Source organism: Malaclemys terrapin, chromosome 1 (assembly GCF_027887155.1).
Source record: "Malaclemys terrapin pileata isolate rMalTer1 chromosome 1, rMalTer1.hap1, whole genome shotgun sequence".
NCBI classification, from domain to species: Eukaryota; Metazoa; Chordata; order Testudines; family Emydidae; genus Malaclemys; species Malaclemys terrapin.
In genome coordinates, this window is record NC_071505.1 from 228,454,325 (window position 1) to 228,473,977 (window position 19,653).

Here is a 19,653-nt window from a genome sequence, read left to right on the forward strand (position 1 = left end):
GACACATCTTGTTCCACATTGACAAAACCAGGGCCGGCTCCAGGCACCAGCGAAGGAAGCAGGTGCCTGGGGCGGCCAATGGAAAGGGGCGGCAGTGCGTCCATTGTCGAGGCGGCAGGTCTGTAGCGGTGGCGGCGGCAGCTCAATCGGCACGCTCCGGATCGGCGGCAATTCGGTGGCGGGTCCTTCACTCGCTGTCTTGTTCCTCGGCGGCACTTCGACGGCAGCTCAATCGGGTTCTTTTTTTTTTCCTGCCCCTTGGGGTGGCAAAAAAGCTGGAGCCGGCACTGGACAAAGCATAGCTTGTTCATGTGTTTTTTTGGAAAGGTAAACTCACAAGAGCAATGACTGTTCTCACAATCCTCTTGCTGAAGAACATACTGAAGAACATCAAACGTCTATGTGGTCTTTCAGATCCAGTCCATTTTCAACAGATCTCACGTGAGCCAACATAGGGAATAGGGATCCCTAAAGCGAATCATATTCCATCATCCACATTTTGAATAATACCTCTTTATAGAGTAGTGTACTCCATGAATGTATTCTGTGCATGTCAGAAAACAAAGTTGTGCCTGGAGGTGGGTGGGAAACAATTTTCTTGCCCCATGAGAATTGTTGAGATAATATGAACAAAAACCATTAGATTGGGTCAGTCAGAATGTTTCAATGTACATCTACACTTGGAGCTGGAGATGTAATTCCCAGCTTGAGGAGGCATACCCACACTAGTTCTGATCAAGTTAACACACTAAAAATAGTGTAGCTGTGACAATGTGAGTGGTGGAATGGGCCAGCTGCCCAAGTATCTGCCTCAGATGGGGTCATACTTGGATGTCTAGCCTCGGACACCATTCACACTGTGCCAATTTATTCATATCTTAAAATAGTTTGGTTTTAGTTCAGTTAAAAATACTGGTGAAGATTTGGTGAAGGTACAGGGGGGAAGACAGGACTAATTTCTTATTTTATCCAAACCATCTGCCTGTGAAGTTTTAAATTAAAGTGTGGAATAACCCCTCATTCCCAGAAATGGCACCTAAGGTTATATCTCTCAGAATAACTGGAACTAGTGTGTATTTTTAATTGCTCATATAAGACTGGTAGAAAAATGTCTCTGCCAAGCCTGTTGTGTTTTTGACTAAATAAATATTTTTTGTAAAAGGTGTATTTTCAACAAAAAAAAAATTAAAATTTTCATTGAAAACCCAGATGCCAAAAAAATGAGCTATTTTAGCTGAAAACTGTAATATTTTGATTTGGAAATGCTGCCACAATGCCTCCTGTGAATTGTAGTTCGGTTGCTTCACATCCCTATTCTCCTTCATGGGATGGGCTCCCTGGCCGGACTACATCTCCCATAATGCACCATCACAACTCTCCGAGGGGGTTGACTTTTGTGCATCATGGGAGATATACTCCAACCAGAGAGCCCAGCCTACAGAGGAGAATGGGAGCTTGAGGCACTGGAACTACAGTTCCCATGAGGCACTACAGCAGCATTTACAACTCAAAATATTTTGATGTTTGGATGATCTATTTTAGTTTTCAGCTGAAAATTTTCAGTTTTCAAATTACCACTGAAAATCAAAATTGTCTACAGATAAAATCCCCATTTTTGACCTGCTGTATTACCTAAGAACATAAGAGCGGCTATATTGGGTCACACCAAAGGTCCATCTAGCCCAGTATCCTGTCTTCCGACAGTGACCAATGCCAGGTACCCCAGAGGGAATGAACAGAACAGGTAATCATCAAGTGATCCATCCCCTGTCACTCATTCCCAGCTTTTGGGAAACAGAGGCTAGGGACATCATCCTTGTCCATCCTGGCTAATAGCCATTGATGGACCTATCCTCCACGAACTTATCTAGTTCCTTTTTGAACCCTATTATAGTCTTTATTATCTGTGTTCCCCTAAAAACCAACCCAGGGTCACTCTTGTATTAGTTTTATTACAATGCTGCTGTTAGGTCAGATAGAAAAGAGATGGAGCTTATTCAGACACGCACACATTCACTGCATTCATACCCTCATGCACCCACACACTTACACAGGCGGAGAGTTACCGGAGACCGAGAGGCCGAAGCGGGGGAGATCTGGTGTGTCGGCCTGCGGTCACGAATCCAGGCTGCTGAGCAGCTGCTTGTGCGCATGGCTGCTTCCTTTTTCTGGAACTGGGCAGCTCCTGTCGCGTACACTGAGTTTCCCTTCTGTGTCCATCACTGGGAAGCATTCCCAGGCCAGTTCCTTTCCTGCATACCAGGTTCTTCTTCGTGATTGCCTTCTCAGGGCAGATTATATCAGACACACCTGGCTTCTGTCTCTGGGCTCCTTTCTCCTTGAAGTTCCTCTCCACCTAGTCCCAGATACACTCCCTTGTTCCCACTCTTTCTGATTGTGTGATGGGATATTACACAGCTTGGAAATTCATACAAGTGGTAACTTGAAAAGGTTACAGAGCTTGCAAAGGTTACAAAACTTAAAAGGCTGTGCTAACAATAACTGAAGTTACAAAAGCAGCAAAGAGTCCTGTGGCACCTTATAGACTAACGGATGTATTGGAGCATGAGCTTTCGTAGGTGAATACCCACTTCGTCGGATGCTCATGCTCCAGTACGTCTGTTAGTCTATAAGGTGCCACAGGACTCTTTGCTGCTTTTACAGATCCAGACTAACACGGCTACCCCTTTGAAGTTACAAAGTCTGCAAAAAGGTTGCAGAACTTAATGATACAAATTACAGATCTTACAATCGCATTTGAGCGGAGGCTTTACATAACAGTCTTGGCCTTCACAACATCCTCTGGCTAGGAGTTCCACAGGTTGACTGTGATTTGTGTGCTCAAATGTTTTCCCCCACCCACCCTGCGTCTAGATAGTGAGATCCCCAAGCACAATAGAACAAGCACATTTGTACATTGAGGGTGATGGAGGTGGGATTTGGAGACACCATGTTGGAAGTAGGACACAGAGATTCCATGTGGTTTCCTTGAGTGCTCTAATATGGAGAGGTTTGGTAACAAGGGAGGGAGGAGTAAGGCCCAGACCAGTGGATCCATCACTAAGTTGCCTGATCAGCCCTTGTCTTACACGAAAATGAACTTAAGAGCAATGGGGGCTACTGAAGCTGCAAAAATTTGCTGCAGCAGCGGCCATGGAGTGGCTACATGGCCTGAGAGAAGGGTCTTTTCTCCCCAGCACTTGTAGAGCATCGTGTTTCACAGCCCAGGTACTTGTGCTATATATTGATTTTCAAGATTTGGCCAAGAAACTTTTAAAATATTGTTTGGAAGCATTTTTAAGCGTTGATGAGTTACTCTGCCGACTTCATACATACCTTGTTGGTCCTGGCTTTGATTGAAATGCTCATGTGTAATTGCACATTCTATCTCCACTTTCCACCTTGCCGCTGTTTTTGGAAATAATTGGTTTTTCATCACAAATCATGCAGGGATCAGCTTACTGTGATTCAGTGTGACAAAGTATTTTGGAAATTTAAAACCTACTGGATGGGAGGAAGGTGACAACAATACTTCTTTCCCCCTGTCTCCTGTGGTAGCAGTTTTTGAAATGCTGGTTACAGACCACTTGTGCTGCACTGCATGGCTCTCAAGACACATATATGAATCATAAATGACATTTTTAAGACTTTGGTGAGGTTGGATTATTGGCTTTATACAGTTTGAATAGAATTTTAGTGCGCCACAAATAGTTTAAAGTCGAACCAAAAGTATTTGATAGAAAAGACTGCACAAAACAAGCCTCAAATCAAATATCATTCTGAGTAAGAAGGAAAGGGAAACATTTTATTTTTTGCTTTTACTGTCTGCTGAACTTTGACATTTTAGACTTGATAAATAAAAATCCCCTCTGCACAAGCTATTTTCCATTTTCCATACTTTTATTAATCCCACATCTTTTCTGACAGCTGGATGGGGGCCCCTGGTGACATGCAGCTTTATATAACTAAGGCCTTCATAAAGGCATTGCATCTGGGAAGTGGATCATCCTTGAGGTCCAAAAATCTCAGGCATTTGAATTGTGTCTGTACCTGTTTCAGCTATATTCCCTCCTTCCGCCATCTGTGTCCTAAGAGGAAGTGGGGTTTTCATGAGATTTCTTGAGTGTTTTTAGTAAATCATTTTCTCCTCTGGCCATTCTCTTATTCATTCTGTTACTAAATTAACGTAATGGGTTTGGTGGCTATGTACCTCTGTGAGTCCTCTGCTGTATTCTTACCCAGGGTATGTAAACACCAACTTTGAAAAAGCAGAGATAATTAAAAAGAAAAGAGCAGATTTTGTTGTTGTTGTTGTTACTGCTAGTATTAGAGACTGAAGTTTTTTATCGCTATATAGAATGAATAGTGATAGTGCAAGTGTTTCTTCTCAGTCCTGCCAATGTCCTCAGTGCTTTTTTGGAAATAGCTCTGTGGGTGGAGAGTCATTCAGTCTTAATGGTATTCAAGCCTTGACCTCTCTGCTAAGACAGCCTGATTGAGTCAATGGGAGCTGAGGATACTCAGCAGCTCAGATGATGAAAACATGTTATATAGACACCTCTCCTAGTGAGCCCAACTAATTTCACATGGACCATCCAAGGATAATAACTCCTGGTCATTATTAAGCTGTCTGGATTTGAACTGGTAACAGCGTATTGTTCATCACCAGTCTCCATTGCCTTCCAGATCCCAGCAAGAAAAGAAATAATAATTTCAGGATCTGTACTAGGCACTACAAATAACTCAAGGAGTGAGTTAATTTTAATATGGTTTTACTAAATGGAAAATGACCATATACAAGAGGTTAGGTATTGTTTTTATTATTATTGGCCCAGCTTGTACCCTGGTAAAGTGACCATCTTTGAAATGCAAAAAAAAAAAAAAAACTGGCATCCCTCCCCACAAGGCAACCCTGTGGCAACCCCAATCATAAGGCAACTCTGCAACGCCCCCCTTCAACAGCCACTCTAGAGCAGTGATGGGCAACCTGCAGCCCACGGGCCACACCTGACCCGTCGGGGTAATCTGCTGGTGAGCTGCGAGACAGTGTTTACGTTGACCATCCGCAGGAATGGCCGCCCGCAGCTCCCAGTGGCCACCGTTCCCGGCCAATGGGAGCTGCGGGCAGCCATGCCTGTGGACGGTCAATGTAAACACTGTCTTGTGGCCTGCCAGCGGATTACCCTGACGGGCCACATGTGGCCCACGAGCCGCAGGTTGCCCACCACTGATTTAGAGAGAGAACACACATAGGTAAGACTGATACCATCATTGTCTCACCTTGGTCGTTTTTCCCCAAGCTACTTTGTTTGTGTCCATCTTCACTGAGATTATTTTTTCCCAAACTGCCTTGATTCTATATTTTAAATATATACTTGAATGTGAACATTTTGGAACTTTATACATAAAGAAAATCCATTGAGTCTATTTCTTGAATTTGTATTTGCCATTTAATTTTGCCTTTTCCAGCAATTTCTTATTTTTAATGGCAACCAGGGCCGGCTCCAGGCACCAGCTGACCAAACACGTGCTTGGGGCGGCACCTGGTAAGGGGCAGCCAATCTTGGGGTGGCGGGGTGGCACTCAGGGTTTTTTGGGGGGGGAGATCGGTCGGGCTTGGAGGTGGGGGTGTTTGGCGGCATGGCGCTTGGCGGGAGGTGTGTGTGGCGGCGGGGGGGTTCGGCAGTGCGGCGCTCCGCGGGGGGCGGGGGCTTCAGTAGTGCAGTGCTCCGCGGGTGTGGGGGGTGTTCGGTGGTGCTCAGTGGGGGGGGGGGTTCGGCGGCACGACGTTCTGCGGCGCTCGGTGGGGGGGGGTTCGGCTGCGCGGCGCTCTGCGGGGGGCTGGGGGGTTCGGCGGCGCAGCGCTCCACGGGGGGGGGTGGTCGGTGGCACTCCGCAGGGGGTTGGGGGTGTGGCGTTGCGGTGCTGAGGGTGTGTGTTATGGCGGTGCTATGGAGGGCGGCACTCTTTTTTTTTTTTTGCTTGGGGCGGCAAAAAAGTTAGAGCAAAAAACCTGCGGCGCAGCCGGAGCCAGGGTGCAGGGGGACTCCCTGTGCTGCAGATGTGCCCCAGCTAGCAGGGGGAGGGGAGGGAGCAGGGGGGAGAGAGAGAAGGGGGGCAGCCAGGGCTTCAGCGGGGCGCTGCCATGCAGCCCCGCCACCTGCCGGGAGGGCTCTGCGCTGCTCTGGTCGGCTGGGAGGGAAGGACACGGGCTGCCCTGCCAGGCTTGCTGCAGGGTGCTCCTGTCCTCTGTGCCAACGCCCCCTACAGGGCAGCCGGAGCGGAACACCACCAAAAAAAAAAAAAAAAAAAAAAAAAAAAGCGGCCGTGCCGCCCTAGGATTGGGCGGAATGCCGCCTCCTACAAGCTGCTGCCCCAAGCACCAGTTTGCTCGGCTGGTGCCTGGGGCCGGCCCTGGCCATTCTGAACGCCCCGTTGTTTTTTGTTTTTTTTTTTGCTTGGGGCAGCCAAAAAGCCAGAACCGGCCCTGAATGTAGCACAGTAGTGAACACAAGAATACTTTAACTCCTGCATACCATTCTTTGGGGGGACAAAATCTAAAAATCTGATAGCACTGTCAGTGTTTAATAATGGTCTTTTAGATTCTTGACTAAGCAACAGTGATGTATTACAAGGTTAAAACATAAATCACTTAAGAAGTTCAGTCATTTTAATAGATCGTGCCTGCTTTTGCTATGTAAACTGATTCTACCCTAGGCATGCATGGCAGTTGTGCATGTGGTCTTTCATTAAAAACCGCAGCATGTTACCCACATTGTGCAGCAGTCCCCAGGTTTTGATAGAGGACACAGCTATCTGGCTGTACTGCAGTTTGATCTTAGGGCACTGTGCCCTGTAGCCAATTAAACACACTGGGAATTGAAGGGGCATGATGAAAGAGGGAGAAGGCATCAGGGTTTTGACCTTTAAAACAATACAGTGGTTAGGGTCAGAAAATCTGCACTTCCCGCACCAGTGAGGTTAAATATAGCTATACTCACGTGCCTCTCTGAGGCTTTTGCTTAAGCAAGAGAGGGTGGGGAAGAAAGCCTTCAGGATCTTAGAAATGACATTGAGAGGACATTTAATATGTTATTCTGACTAGAACTGGGCAAAAAACTGATTTTTCGTTTCACTGGTAGTTCCAAAAAAAATTGGTTTGGGTTGAACAAAACATTTCATTCGACCTGAAATTAAACATTTTGCTTTGGGTACTTTTAGTAAAACCAAAAGAAATTAAGGGCTAGAGTCAGAAAACATAGCTGGAGGAGGAGGTGATGGTAGTGGTGGGTCTTTCTTAACATCTCCTGTTGAAGTTGTTCTACTTTGTATGAAATAATTAAATATTCATTGAGCCAGAGAGAGTGTGACTATGACTGTATAGCCTTATGATTAGGACATTTACCTGGAGGGGTGTGTGGAGGGAAACCTGGGTTTGTAGAGATGCTAGTGAGGCAGCGGTTGGAGATAGCCCCTTATGGATGATTTGTAAAACCAACTTCCTGATTATAATTGATTGGAAATATTTTTTATTTCGCTGCAAATTTAGACCAAACCAAACCAAACAAATCTTTCATTAATAACCCCTAACCTTTTGGCAAAAAAATGGGGAAAAAGTTGGGTTTCCATCTAAAAATAAAACAAAATAGTTTGTCAATGAAAAGTCAAAAATTTCCATGGAAAACAGATTCTTTTTGTATCAAAATTGTTTAGTCAAAAACCACATTTTCTGTTAAAAACAGTTTAAACAGAAAATTGTCACCCAGATCTAATCCTGATCAGTTGTGGGTCACTGGAGATTCCAAAGCATTTTCATAAGAGTAACAGTTGTTCATTCTGGTGTTTTGACTCATTTGATTCCATCTACCTTACTTTCCCTTGTAGTTTCAATTGAGTAAATTTTTCTTTCTTTCCACTACTATGTAGTAGAGCTGACGCAGAATTCCCTCTAGAGAGAATTTCTGTTCACTGGTAGGAGAAATAATTGCTGTGTATGTGTAACCCACACACCTCCTGAATGTCCCCTCTAGTGGCACTGAGACCACTTAGAGATTAATGAGTCTGCTCTACAGCCTTAACTAAGAAGCCTCTGGCTTTTGGCTCATGCAGTAGAGGCTCATGCACTAGGCTCCAGAGGTCCCAGGTTTGATCCCATTGAGCAGCAACTGTCAGCATTGCAGATGCTCTGTAAAGCATTTTGAGATCCTTCCGGTTGAAGGATCTCAAAATTTGTTCAATTTTCTTGCACAATTTTATAAAAGATGCTACAGAGAGAACATAGAGAAAGTGGAAAGTGCACAGAAGAGCAACTAGGGCGGTGAAAGGTTTACACTGAAATTGATAGGCTCGGAGGCTAAATTCAGGGAGTTAAATATATATTGTACTACCTGGATTATAAGGGATACAATTATGATACACGAGCACATATGAGGAGGGAGAGGAATTTCATTAGTTAGCAAAAGTAAGACAAGAAAGAATGGAATTAATAGTAGTAATTGGGTTTTCAGGACCTGTGTCAAATGTTTTATTAATGTTTAATTCAAGTCCCTTTAATTAAGATTATTTTTACCTCATTACCATTTGATCAGAGAAAACCAATCCAATGTGTTTTCATTACCTTTATTCAAGACCATAAACAACTACTAGGTAACTAACTTATTATATTTCTCTAAAGTTCTAAACACTATGAAATTTAGATTGAGGTTACAATGTAAATCAAGTTAGTAAATCAAGGAGTTAACAATAATACAAATTAAAATTGGTTAACTAAAAAGAAAGCAATTTGAGACCAATAATTGTTCAGACAATAGCATGAGCACAGTCAGTAATCAAATTATAAAGTTAACATAATGACAGAATGGTGTACTTAGTCTTTTTGTCTCTGTGGAGTTGATTTAGCTGCTTATACTTTCAAATGTGGAAATAATGTGTTAAGGTTAGATTCCTTTTCATACCCAGAGTGACATCGAGTGATCTGCTTTGAACCTAGGTTAATTGATGCCCAGTGGTAACTTGTACTATGGACTTATATGCATCCGCTATAACTGGTCACATACACACCCACACACAAGCTACACCTAAAATGGCTAGGACAAGTCTTTCCTGGCAGGCATCCCTGCAGAGGTACTCATATCCTCTCAGAGACCAAAAAAAAAAAAAGTTATTTAGGGCAAGTCTACATTCCAATTTTACATTGGTGCAACTGTTTATAATGTCAAAATATGTGTGAAGAATAAGGTGACATTTTGAGTACAGACTGAATTTCCAGAGATGTGCAGACATTAGCAAATCTAAACTATAACTCAGGGGTCAGCAACTTTCGGCACGCAGCTCACCAGGATAAGCACCCTGGCGGGCCGGGCCAGTTTTATTTACCTGCTGACGTGGCAGGTTTGGCCGATCGCGGCCCCCACTGGCCGCGGTTCGCCATCCTGGGCTAATGGGGCGCGGCGAGAAGCCACGGCCAGCACATCGCTCGCCCACGCCACTTCTCGCCGACTCCATTGGCCCGGCACAGCAAACCACGGCCAGTGGGGGCCGCGATTGGCAAAACCTGCTTCGTCAGTAGGTAAATAAACTGGCCCGGCCGCCAGGGTGCTTACCCTGGTGAGCCGCGTGCCGAACTTTGCCGACCCCTGCTATAAGTGCACTACTTTGACTAACTCAGTCACTTTTATTCCAGTGCAGTAACACTTAAAGTAGTTTCTATTCATTATTAAAAAGTCCTAGTCCACTCCTAGAGCCAACTGATACCTTTATAATGGTTGAGCTACTTTATCTATTATGTTACAGCTCAGGCAATTGACTGATGTTCTGACACTTTATATGATCTTCTTTATTACTATCTCACAGCTATATACATGGTGGAACAGCTTGTTTAGCATAAATAGTGAACACATATTTCAAGGGACCATTTCAAGTGGCCACTTCACCTTGAATGGTCCCTTGAAATATGTGTTAACTGCTTATGTTCCATCTTGTATTTAGCTGTAAAACTGTCAGTACATTTCCTAGACCTGAAGAGGAGCTCTGTGTACCTCAAAAGCTTGTCTCTTTCACCAACACAAGTTGGTCCAATAAAAGATATTACCTCACCCACCTTGTCTCTCAAAGTTATACTGTCATTTTGTTTTTGTTGCTACTTGACTTTTTCTTTTGGACAAATATAGAAACAATTAAAGAAAATGAACTGGAGAGTTAATATTATCCTTCTTTACTTCCTGCAGCTGGGATGCAAGTACGGCCCTTTGCTTTCAGTTTTTATTTCTTTTCTCAAATTTCCCTGGAATTTATCGGTGTTTGTTAAATTATTTTTTAAGGGTGAAAAATCAGTAAAAAACAAAAATGAAGGGCAGCTGGCATGGGGGCAGGGGTGTCTGGAACTCCTGGGGGACAGGGGTGTGGGGGAGACGGCAGGTAAGGTTACCCACCATGTGACAGTCAAGAAAGCCTTCTGCTTCCTGCAGCAGTCAGGTGGCTGTGGCTGCTGGGGCCTGGCTCCCTACCCTTCTTGCTCCTCCACTGAGCAGAGGAAGCAGACAGGAGCCATGCTGAAGGGCCAGCATCAGGAAGTGAGCAGAAGGCTGCACCCCGTGAGTACTGATAGCCCTGTCAGAGAGAACCCCCTTTTCTCCCTGGCCCTGAGATCAGGAGAGTGTTCTGTCTGGCAAGGGGACCCAATACTCATGGGGTGTAGTGTTCCACTCCATGCGGGCCCATCGCTGCAGCGGTCAGGTGGTCTTGGGTGCCGGGACCTGGTTCCCTTCCTGTCTGTCTTCAAGAAATTCCCAGGACCTGCAAAAGCAAAAATTCAGGTGAAAACTGTAAAATCCAAACACTAGCTTTTCCAATAGCTGGAGATTTTTTCTGAGAGAAATTGGTAAACACCGAAAACAAAGAGACTTGGCTATTAGAGTAACCGTTGCTTCTGAAAGTACCTGATTATCCACATTGCTGGCATCCACTGCTAACAGTTAGATAGCTCCAGTGGACTTATAGATCTGCATGACGTGAGAATGCTTGCTAGAGGCCTATTCTTCCATCTCAAGGCTGATTAGTCAAGTGTACAGAACATTAAAAGCCAGGTATTACATGGGAAATTAAGAAAAAACAGAATTCTGAGAAACCATTACCATTCAGTCAGCACATATTCTTTTGTGCATAACAAAACACAGAAAATCTTTCTAGGCATTACCCTTGGCTCTGTGAGGCGCAGAGAGATTAAATGAAAGTTCTGCAGTAATTACAGAAGCAGAGTTGTCATGGAAGTGATGTTGAAATCCCAATCTGGGGGAGTATTTTCAGTGACGTACCTACTAATTTCCTTGACAGTAGCATTCTTCATTCAGACAGAATTGAAAAAAATGAAGTGAAACATGACTAATCAGCAACTACTAAGTAAGAAGGTTGACTTTGAGGAATTTGAAGACCAGAACTTCCAACATCTGAGTCACAGAACAGGCACATGGGTTCTTAACATAAATGTTTTGACATAGATTCTATCATTTTTATGTTTGCATTACATATGGCATTTGTAATGGGCTGCATTTAAACCGTCGTTCTAACCAGTTATAACCAGATAATTATCTTCCAATGTTAAAGGTTTTATGACTTCTGTAGTGCAACTTTTAATTAGCTTGTCACCATGCTAACCATCACACTTTTGCCTGCTTATCCACTTGTTGTATCTTGTCATAATCCTAGACTGTGATCTGGGGCAACATAATGCAACCATTATCAGGGCCCAATAGGTGCTGCAGTAGTATAAATAATAAATAAATAAATGATAATAGGAGGAATGAGACTGGGGCATTCTGTGGCTTGATATTTCAGCATTTCCAGGGAAAATGATACCTATTGTAAATTGTTTGCAGCACAGAGTCTGATGACATGTATGTTTATCTAAGATATTTTCCATAAAGCAGTAATTGAATCTAGTGAAATAGTCATCGGAACTACAACAAGCAATCTGCTTTCAAGTGATAAGGCTTTCCTGTGCCTACTTACTGTGTTGCTGTCTACTGCATAATTTAGCAAACTGGCAATGCATGTGATATCTGTGCTACAACATTTTTCTTCTGATTATTTTCCTGTCTCTCTCTTTTCTATGCAGATGTTCTTATTCACCCCATGGAGCCTATGCCCAAAGCAAACTTGCCCTTGTATTGTTTACCTATCGACTACAGCATCTCGTGACAGCAGATGGGAGCCATGTGACTGCTAATGTAGTAGACCCTGGAGTAGTGAACACCGAGCTCTATAAAAATGTCTGTTGGGCTACAAAAGTGGTGAAGTGGATGACAGCCTGGCTATTTTTCAAGGTACTTGATTATTTTAATGATTTTGGTGTCATGTTTTTGCATTGCTAGAGCTACAATCTGTGCAGGACTACAGAGACTTTCAAGATTATCATTATGTGGGTTTTTTTTATTATGGTAGTTTCAGTGCTGATAAAGTGCACAGACCAGATAAAGTCAATCTCTGCCCCAGAGAACTTATTTAGATGATGGAGAAAGGACAAGACACAGCGTGAGATCAAGAGGAAAGCATCACCATCTCTTTATTTGTAGTTGCACGTATGGATACTCCTGGGGGAATTCTGCACCAAAAAATTTAAAATTCTGCACACAATATTTTAAAATTCTGCATATTTTATTTGTCAAAATAACACAATATAATCACTCCAGTTTCAATTAGTTTGATAATTTATCAGGCATGTCAACAAGTATGTCAACAATACACACAACAACAAAAAAGATTCCCCCAGGAGTAGGGAGTTAAATAAACCCCTAAGACAACCCAGTTTCAGTTGGCATTTGCTGGAGGGAGCTGCATGGGGCCCCCAAAGCACAGACATCTGCACCTCTCTCCCCCCAGAGCCTAGCCGCGCGGCATCCCCAGATCCCAGACACCCACACCCCTGTTCTCTTCCCCCAGAGCCCAGCTGTGGGGCACCCCCTCTGGCCCAGACACGTACACCTCCAGAGCTTTCAATCCCCCCAGCTTCTTTACTATCCCACTGTGGGGCATGGTGTAGTGCGGCCCTGCCCATCTCTCACCCTTTGCCAAAGCTGGGTCTCCAAGGCCCTCTCCAGTCCCCAGGAGAATGAGGATCATTGCCAGGCAGCCGTAGTATGCAGCCTCTATCCCTGGTTGCTTCACTCACTGCGAGCTGGGCTCTGAAGAATCCAGCAGCCCCAAGTGGCGGCCAGCAGCTCTGCAGCCCCAATTTTGCAGGGAAAACATGAAATTCTGCACAAATTCTGCATTGTGCAATGGTGCAGAATTCCCCCAGGAGTAATATAGATTATTTGTACACACTAATTATGATTACACCCAAAGAAGAAAATAGATTAGTGTACACTTGTGGAATCACTTGCTAACACGGAGGCCCAAATATGCAAAATGCTCTCATAAAGCACCTTCCACATTCTGAGAACAAGAGGCAAGCTCTAATGGCAGTGTGTGTTTTACTTGCTTATGTTATGTGTCCATCGCACTGGATGGCACTATGCAACACCATATGTTATGTACAGGAGAGTGGAAGGAGGAGAGAGGCAGGGCAAATGAAAAATAGTGGTGAAAAGTGGCCCAATCGCCAAATGATGTGGCTCTGTTTTGAATGCATGCTTCCAGTTCCATGTTGTATTCTAGGCATGCTCTGTGTTGGAAAAGTGTGACTAAATTGATTTAAAATCGATCTAGTTACACTGGTGCAAACCCCTAATGAAGATGCATTTAAACCAGTTCAAATGTCACTTAAGTCCTGTCTTTATTAGGGGTTTGCACTGGTGTAATTACATCAATTTTAAATTGGTTTAATTACACTGGTACAAATTTTCTAATATAAACAAAAAAGCTGTGAAGAGAGAATTTTCTGCTTGTGACTCATTCCATGGCTTTGCAGGTAGGATTGGGTTAAGTGAACTAAGCCTGATTCCAATGGAAAAGTTTATGTTTTCCAAATTAAAATGCACCACTTTAGATGATCTAGGAACAGATCATCAGTCCCACAAAATAAAATAATTTAAAACTTTGATATGGAAATAGCGTTAGTTTTAAGTATCAGAGGGGTAGCCATGTTAGTCTGAATCTGTAAAAAGCAACAGAGGGTCCTGTGGCACCTTTGAGACTAACAGAAGTATTGGGAGCATAAGCTTTCGTGGGTAAGAACCTCACTTCTTCAGATACCAGAAGAAGCATCTGAAGAAGTGAGGTTCTTACCCACGAAAGCTTATGCTCCCAATACTTCTGTTAGTCTTAAAGGTGCCACAGGACCCTCTGTTGCGTTAGTTTTAATGTTTAATAAAGAGCCTGGAGTCTGAAGGAACTGCTGTAAAAACAGAATATAAACAAATAAAACCATGTTTTAGAAACACTTTATAGTGTTTTTTAAGTATAATGTTTATTTTTTCACTTGCATACTGCTAGCAAAAATTGTAAGGAGAACACTCATATGGAATGCAACACAGCATTCTAAAAGAAAGAGAATCTCATTTTGCTACATTTCATGTCTTGTCTGCCATTTCTTTTCAAAGTGCCAGACTCTAGTTTTGTTGTTTGTTTCCTTCCTACCTCACTTGCTAACATAAATTTTCTTTAGGGTGTTTAAGTACAGCTCAGCATTCCATGCACAGCCACAGCAAAAATTCTCTTTCTCAGAAAGGAAATAAAATATTTTATTGTTTGCAGCACTCAGTGCCGCTCAGCTTTATTGTTGTGTCAAGGGACTCATTTGGGTACTATACTGATGATATTTAGAAACTAAACAGGATGTCACTGAACACACATAAAGTGAGTTTGAATTTGTCGCAGAAGGGAATCGAGTACTTACAGCTGTAATCGTAATGCCTCCTACAGTCCCTCATCCCCTCTTATTTCTTATATGAGATGCCAGTCTTAAAAAAAGCTGTTCCACCTTGTATTTAGCAGTGCACTCTGAGTTAGTTTCCCAGACCTTAAGAAGAGTTCTGTGTAAGCTCAAAAGCTTCTCTCTTTCACCAACAGAAGTTGGTCCAATAAAAGGTATTACCTCACCCCCCTTGTCCCTCTAATATCCTGAGACCAACACAGCTACAACTATACTACGTACATGGGGTGGGGGGAAGCAAAGCTGTCTTGTATCAATGGATGAAGGAGAGATAGTGAGTTGCTTTGAAGTGCCGTACTCACAGAGTCTGAAATGAGAATCCAGCAATTGAGGGGTTGTTTTTTGAGTCAGAATGTACTTTGTTTGTTTGTAGCAATGCTGCACTTTTCCTCTAAAGCAGTGAGGGCGGAGGGAGGACAGAATAATAAAAGCTGTCTCTATGAATTTTGTGTCCCCCCCCCCCCATTAGCTGTCTGTACTGTACCTTATTTTACCTTCTCCTTTTTATTGCTTAATTTTTGACAACATGCTTTCTTATTTGGGGCCCAATTCTGCCACTCTTTCCCACATTGAATTGCTGCTTATTCCACATATGGTCCAATTCACTGCAGTGGAACTGTATGTACACCCATGCAGAGAGCCAAGACAAGGCCAACATACCACTTAAGCCTTTAAAATAAATGATATGTGATAGTCTTCTGCTTAGGGGTGAATTTCCCCCTAGAAAAGTACATGAGTAATGATGGCAGAACTGGTTCCCTTAGTTACACCTAATGAGAGTGGATATTATTTATTGCTTTGTGGATTTTTTCTTCCCTCCCCCAGAATTTCATTTCTGAGTTGGTAAGTATGAGTCTGATATTTAGGGTTACATGGCAACAACACATTGAACATGGGGAGGTTTGTTATTAATATCGGGGTGTGCCTTTCATCCTAAAGGATCTCCAAGCACTTTGTAAACATATACAGGAATTCCTTCACCCTCTGTATCCTGACACTGATGGATATACACCTGGCCCAAATAGCTCCCAGACAGGAACTATGGAATGGTTTTGTCACCTCTTACATTCTCTCATTTTGTTTTTCGCCATTTTGTTTTAGTCCATTTAAGGGCCCAGAAGGTCACATAGAAAACATTCAGCTTATTGTGTTACTATCCTCACTAGCATTAAATCCATTTCCTTTACATCTATGAGCGCAAACTTCTGAAAAGACAAATATCTCCTGTGAGGTGCCAGATACACTCAGCTCATCACCTCCCAGGAGATCCTCAGCACTTTGCAACTACAGTCCCTGACCTGCCTAAAAGAGGTATTTATGTGCCTCATTTTAACTCTTAAACAGCCAAGTTTAAAAATATGCCACAGCACGTTCATTTAATTTTCTTTAAGTATTGACAACTTAAGCTGCTTACAGCATATGAAATGTTTTCTTCTGATTACTGAATAAAGCTCAGAAAAAACCTCCCTAACATTATTAAAAATCACTCTCCAGCATACTGCAGTGATGCGCCCCAGTGTAAAAGCATGGATCAGTGAGTATTACCAGCTCTTTAATCTTATAAAAAATGCTAGACTAATGTCCACTCCCAAGTAGTGACTGAGGGGCTGATCTTGAGATGTGCTGATCGTCTGCAGCTCTTATATTTTCTGTCAAAGACTCCAGTCCCCACTGTAAAATTTCTTCTTTAAATACCTTATCTCTGTTACAGTTTATAGATTTTTTTTTCCGTGCAGGAGGTTTCAATACATGGTCATTACCCCTGTCACTCTGTGAGAGAAACCAAGTATTCCTTCTTTAAAATGTAAATTGATTTTCACCCTTATGACTTGCTAGTAGACAAAGGCTGATAGAACTCTCTCTAGAGTTCAATCAGATGTTATCCCTTAGGAATCCTTAATGGATAATGGACTTCAGTTTAAAGGAATACCACCCCAAACTGTAAAAGATAAGAAATTAATAAGACAATCATTGACTAGTTAACAGGACACTCATCAAACCCACAACTGAAATATAGTCAGTTCTGTGGTCAAACACAAGAACTTAAGGGAAGGATACTGGCTGAAACTCAAGCAGAGAAGTTCCTCTCCAGAACTGCCTCTTCCCCTTTAGAATTTGAAAGTTCTTTCTAAATCCAAATTCCCTAGTCTAATATAATAAAAACTCCTTACAGAAAGAAATACTCCACCACTGGATGGAATCACTGAGGAGTCTCCATAATATCCATTTTCAAAAACAGTTCCACTGCATGGGACTTCATTGTGCTATGGTGGAAGAAAGGAACTAATTTCATCACTTTCTGCACAGCTGCAAGATTCCCAAAACTGTTTATAGTGCATTTGGTTGGACTCAGATTCTTTGCCACTAGAACTCTAGCTGTCGTCACTAATGCTTTATCTGTCTCAGACCATCTGTATATTCCAAGGTATCCTGTAAGGATGCAATTGAGGAAGAGGTTGTCCCTCTGTTGATTGTCATTCATAGATTTTGTCCCATATAAATAAGAATTACTGACTATTAAATCCAAGCAAAGAAGAGGCTGAACATAAGCATTCATGACCTGTATCGATTTGGGATGTTGAGGGGAGTGTAGTCAGGCATAGGGACTGTAGCAGTCAGTCAGAGTGAACTAGCCCATTTCTTCCAACACTTGAAATAAACTCAATCTTAGGGGTTTGTTTTTCTGTTTTCTTCATTTGTTTGCGTTTCTAGATTATTGTAAAGAAATCTTACAAATGCTCAAGTGATGCTGGAAAACGAAATCCAAAAACTCTGGATTTATCTTTCATGCCAGCAGAATTTTTGCACAGGACTTAGTATCACATTTGCTATTCAGAATGAGGCACTTTTTCCTTTTGGCACTCTGAATGTAGCAAATGCATTTCAGCTTCCTGCTTGAGGTGTTAGAAGACAAGCACATCACCACATATTAACAGCAGCTGTACAGAATTAGAATAATTAAATTCTACAGCTGAAAGTAACAATACATCAGCATCAAAACCCACACTCTATGAGTGTCTGTCCCTACAAGATCATGACTCTTTTACCCTGAAATATGGCCTAAGGAAACCCAGGATAAATCTACATTTTTTGTACAATGTAAAATGACTTCTGGTTAAAAGTTTTGCAAGGATAAATGGATGAAAGTTATAAACAAGTGAGGAGTGTATTGACAAAGGTCTAGTCTTTTATAAAAGAAGATATCTATTGTTAACTTCTGTGTGGTAAAGGATAAACTATCAAATTCATTTGATTTTCATCTATGCAAGTTTTTCAACATACCTGAAAAGATACAATTCCCGTAGAAATCAATGAAGAAATGCTCTTTGTAGTGCCCTAGTGAATGGGTAATAGATAAATAGTTGACAGGAAATGGCATAAAGAAAATTTAAACCATTACAGCAGGTGCCAAAGATTATCATCTCTTTGAAGAGAAGACACATGAAGTTCTTCTGATGGTGAAAAGATTTTCATATTCAGAATTATAGATGTTAAAGATGGGGAAAACTTACTAGATCATTTAGTCCACCCTCCTGCCAATGCAGGATTATTTTCAATCATACATTTTCTAGTGAGTCTTCAGTCTAGTTCTAATCAGTGAGGCTTCTGCCAGAGTTGATGATGAAAGTGGAACTACAGCTAATAGAACAAGATAATTTGGAATAGATCAAATATAGTTTCAACTCAGCAACTGGACTCAAAACAATAGTTTAATGAAACTTCTGGGTCATAAGCATTTAGAAGAGACTACCCTAAACTTTCCTTTGTTTCTCTGAAGAAGGATTGTGTAGAAATGCTGTATTGGAAATTCCAATTCAAATACAGCGTTTTAGCAACATGGATAAAAGAACAGGGCTTGGGGTCAATCTGGATAAGATCTAGTCACAAACAAGGCTCTATGGAACAGAGTTTTAAAAACAAGTAAGGAATATCCATAGCTATTATTAAATCTAAATGAGTGTCTATATAGCAAGTTAATTATATTTTCCCCTGAGGAATGCATCTCATCATGATTTCTCCTTCTGGTAGCAAGTGGTTCAAAAAATGAAGTATTAGCTTCTAACCCAGAAGTGGGCAAACAATGGCCCGCGGGACCGTCCTGCCTGCCCCTGAGCTCCTGGCCAGGAAGGCTAGCCCCCAGCCCCTCCCCCATTGTCCTCCCTCCCCCGTAGCCTCAGCTCGCTCTGCCACCGGCTCTCTGGCCCACCACTCCTGCCGGGCAGTGTGGCGGCATGGCTGGCTCCGACTGCTCTGAGCAGCATGGTAAGGGCGCAGGAGCGGGGGTTGGATGAGGCAGAAGGTCCCAGGGGACAGACAGGGTATGGGGAGCAGGGATGGTGGATAGGGGGTATGGTCCCGGGGAGCAGTTAGGGGTAGGGGTGTGGATAGGGGTTAGGGCAGTCAGGGACAGAGAGCAGGGGGGTTGGATAGGCATGGGAATCCCGGGAGGGGGGGGGCTGTTGGAGGCGGGGCTGTGGACGGGGTCGGGTCAGTCAGGGGACAGGGAGCAGAGGGGGTTGCATGGGGGTGGGGTCCCGCGGGGTCGGGGTCCTGGGAGGGGGCGGTCAGGGGACAAGGACCGGGGGGGGGGGGGCGGGTTGGATGGGTTGGTGGTTCTGAGGGGGGCAGTCAGGAAGCGAGAAGTGGGAGGGGGCGGATGGGGGCAGTGACCAGGCTGTTTGGGGAGGCACAGCCTTCCCTACCTGGCCCTCCATACAGTTTCGCAACGCCGATGTGGCCCTCGGGCCAAAAAGTTTGCCCACTCCTCTTCTAACCACCTCTTT

At 43.1% G+C, this 19,653-nt stretch overlaps 1 protein-coding gene across 1 annotated transcript in view; it reads left to right on the plus strand.

Moving 5' to 3' along the window:
* The window catches only part of DHRSX (dehydrogenase/reductase X-linked), a 221,358-nt gene that overhangs the window by 174,955 nt on the left and 26,750 nt on the right, over positions 1–19,653 (plus strand). The window contains exon 6 of the mRNA XM_054008517.1: positions 12,113–12,320. Within this exon, the coding sequence (XP_053864492.1) occupies positions 12,113–12,320 (208 nt within the window). The remainder of the gene's footprint in view (positions 1–12,112; positions 12,321–19,653) is intronic.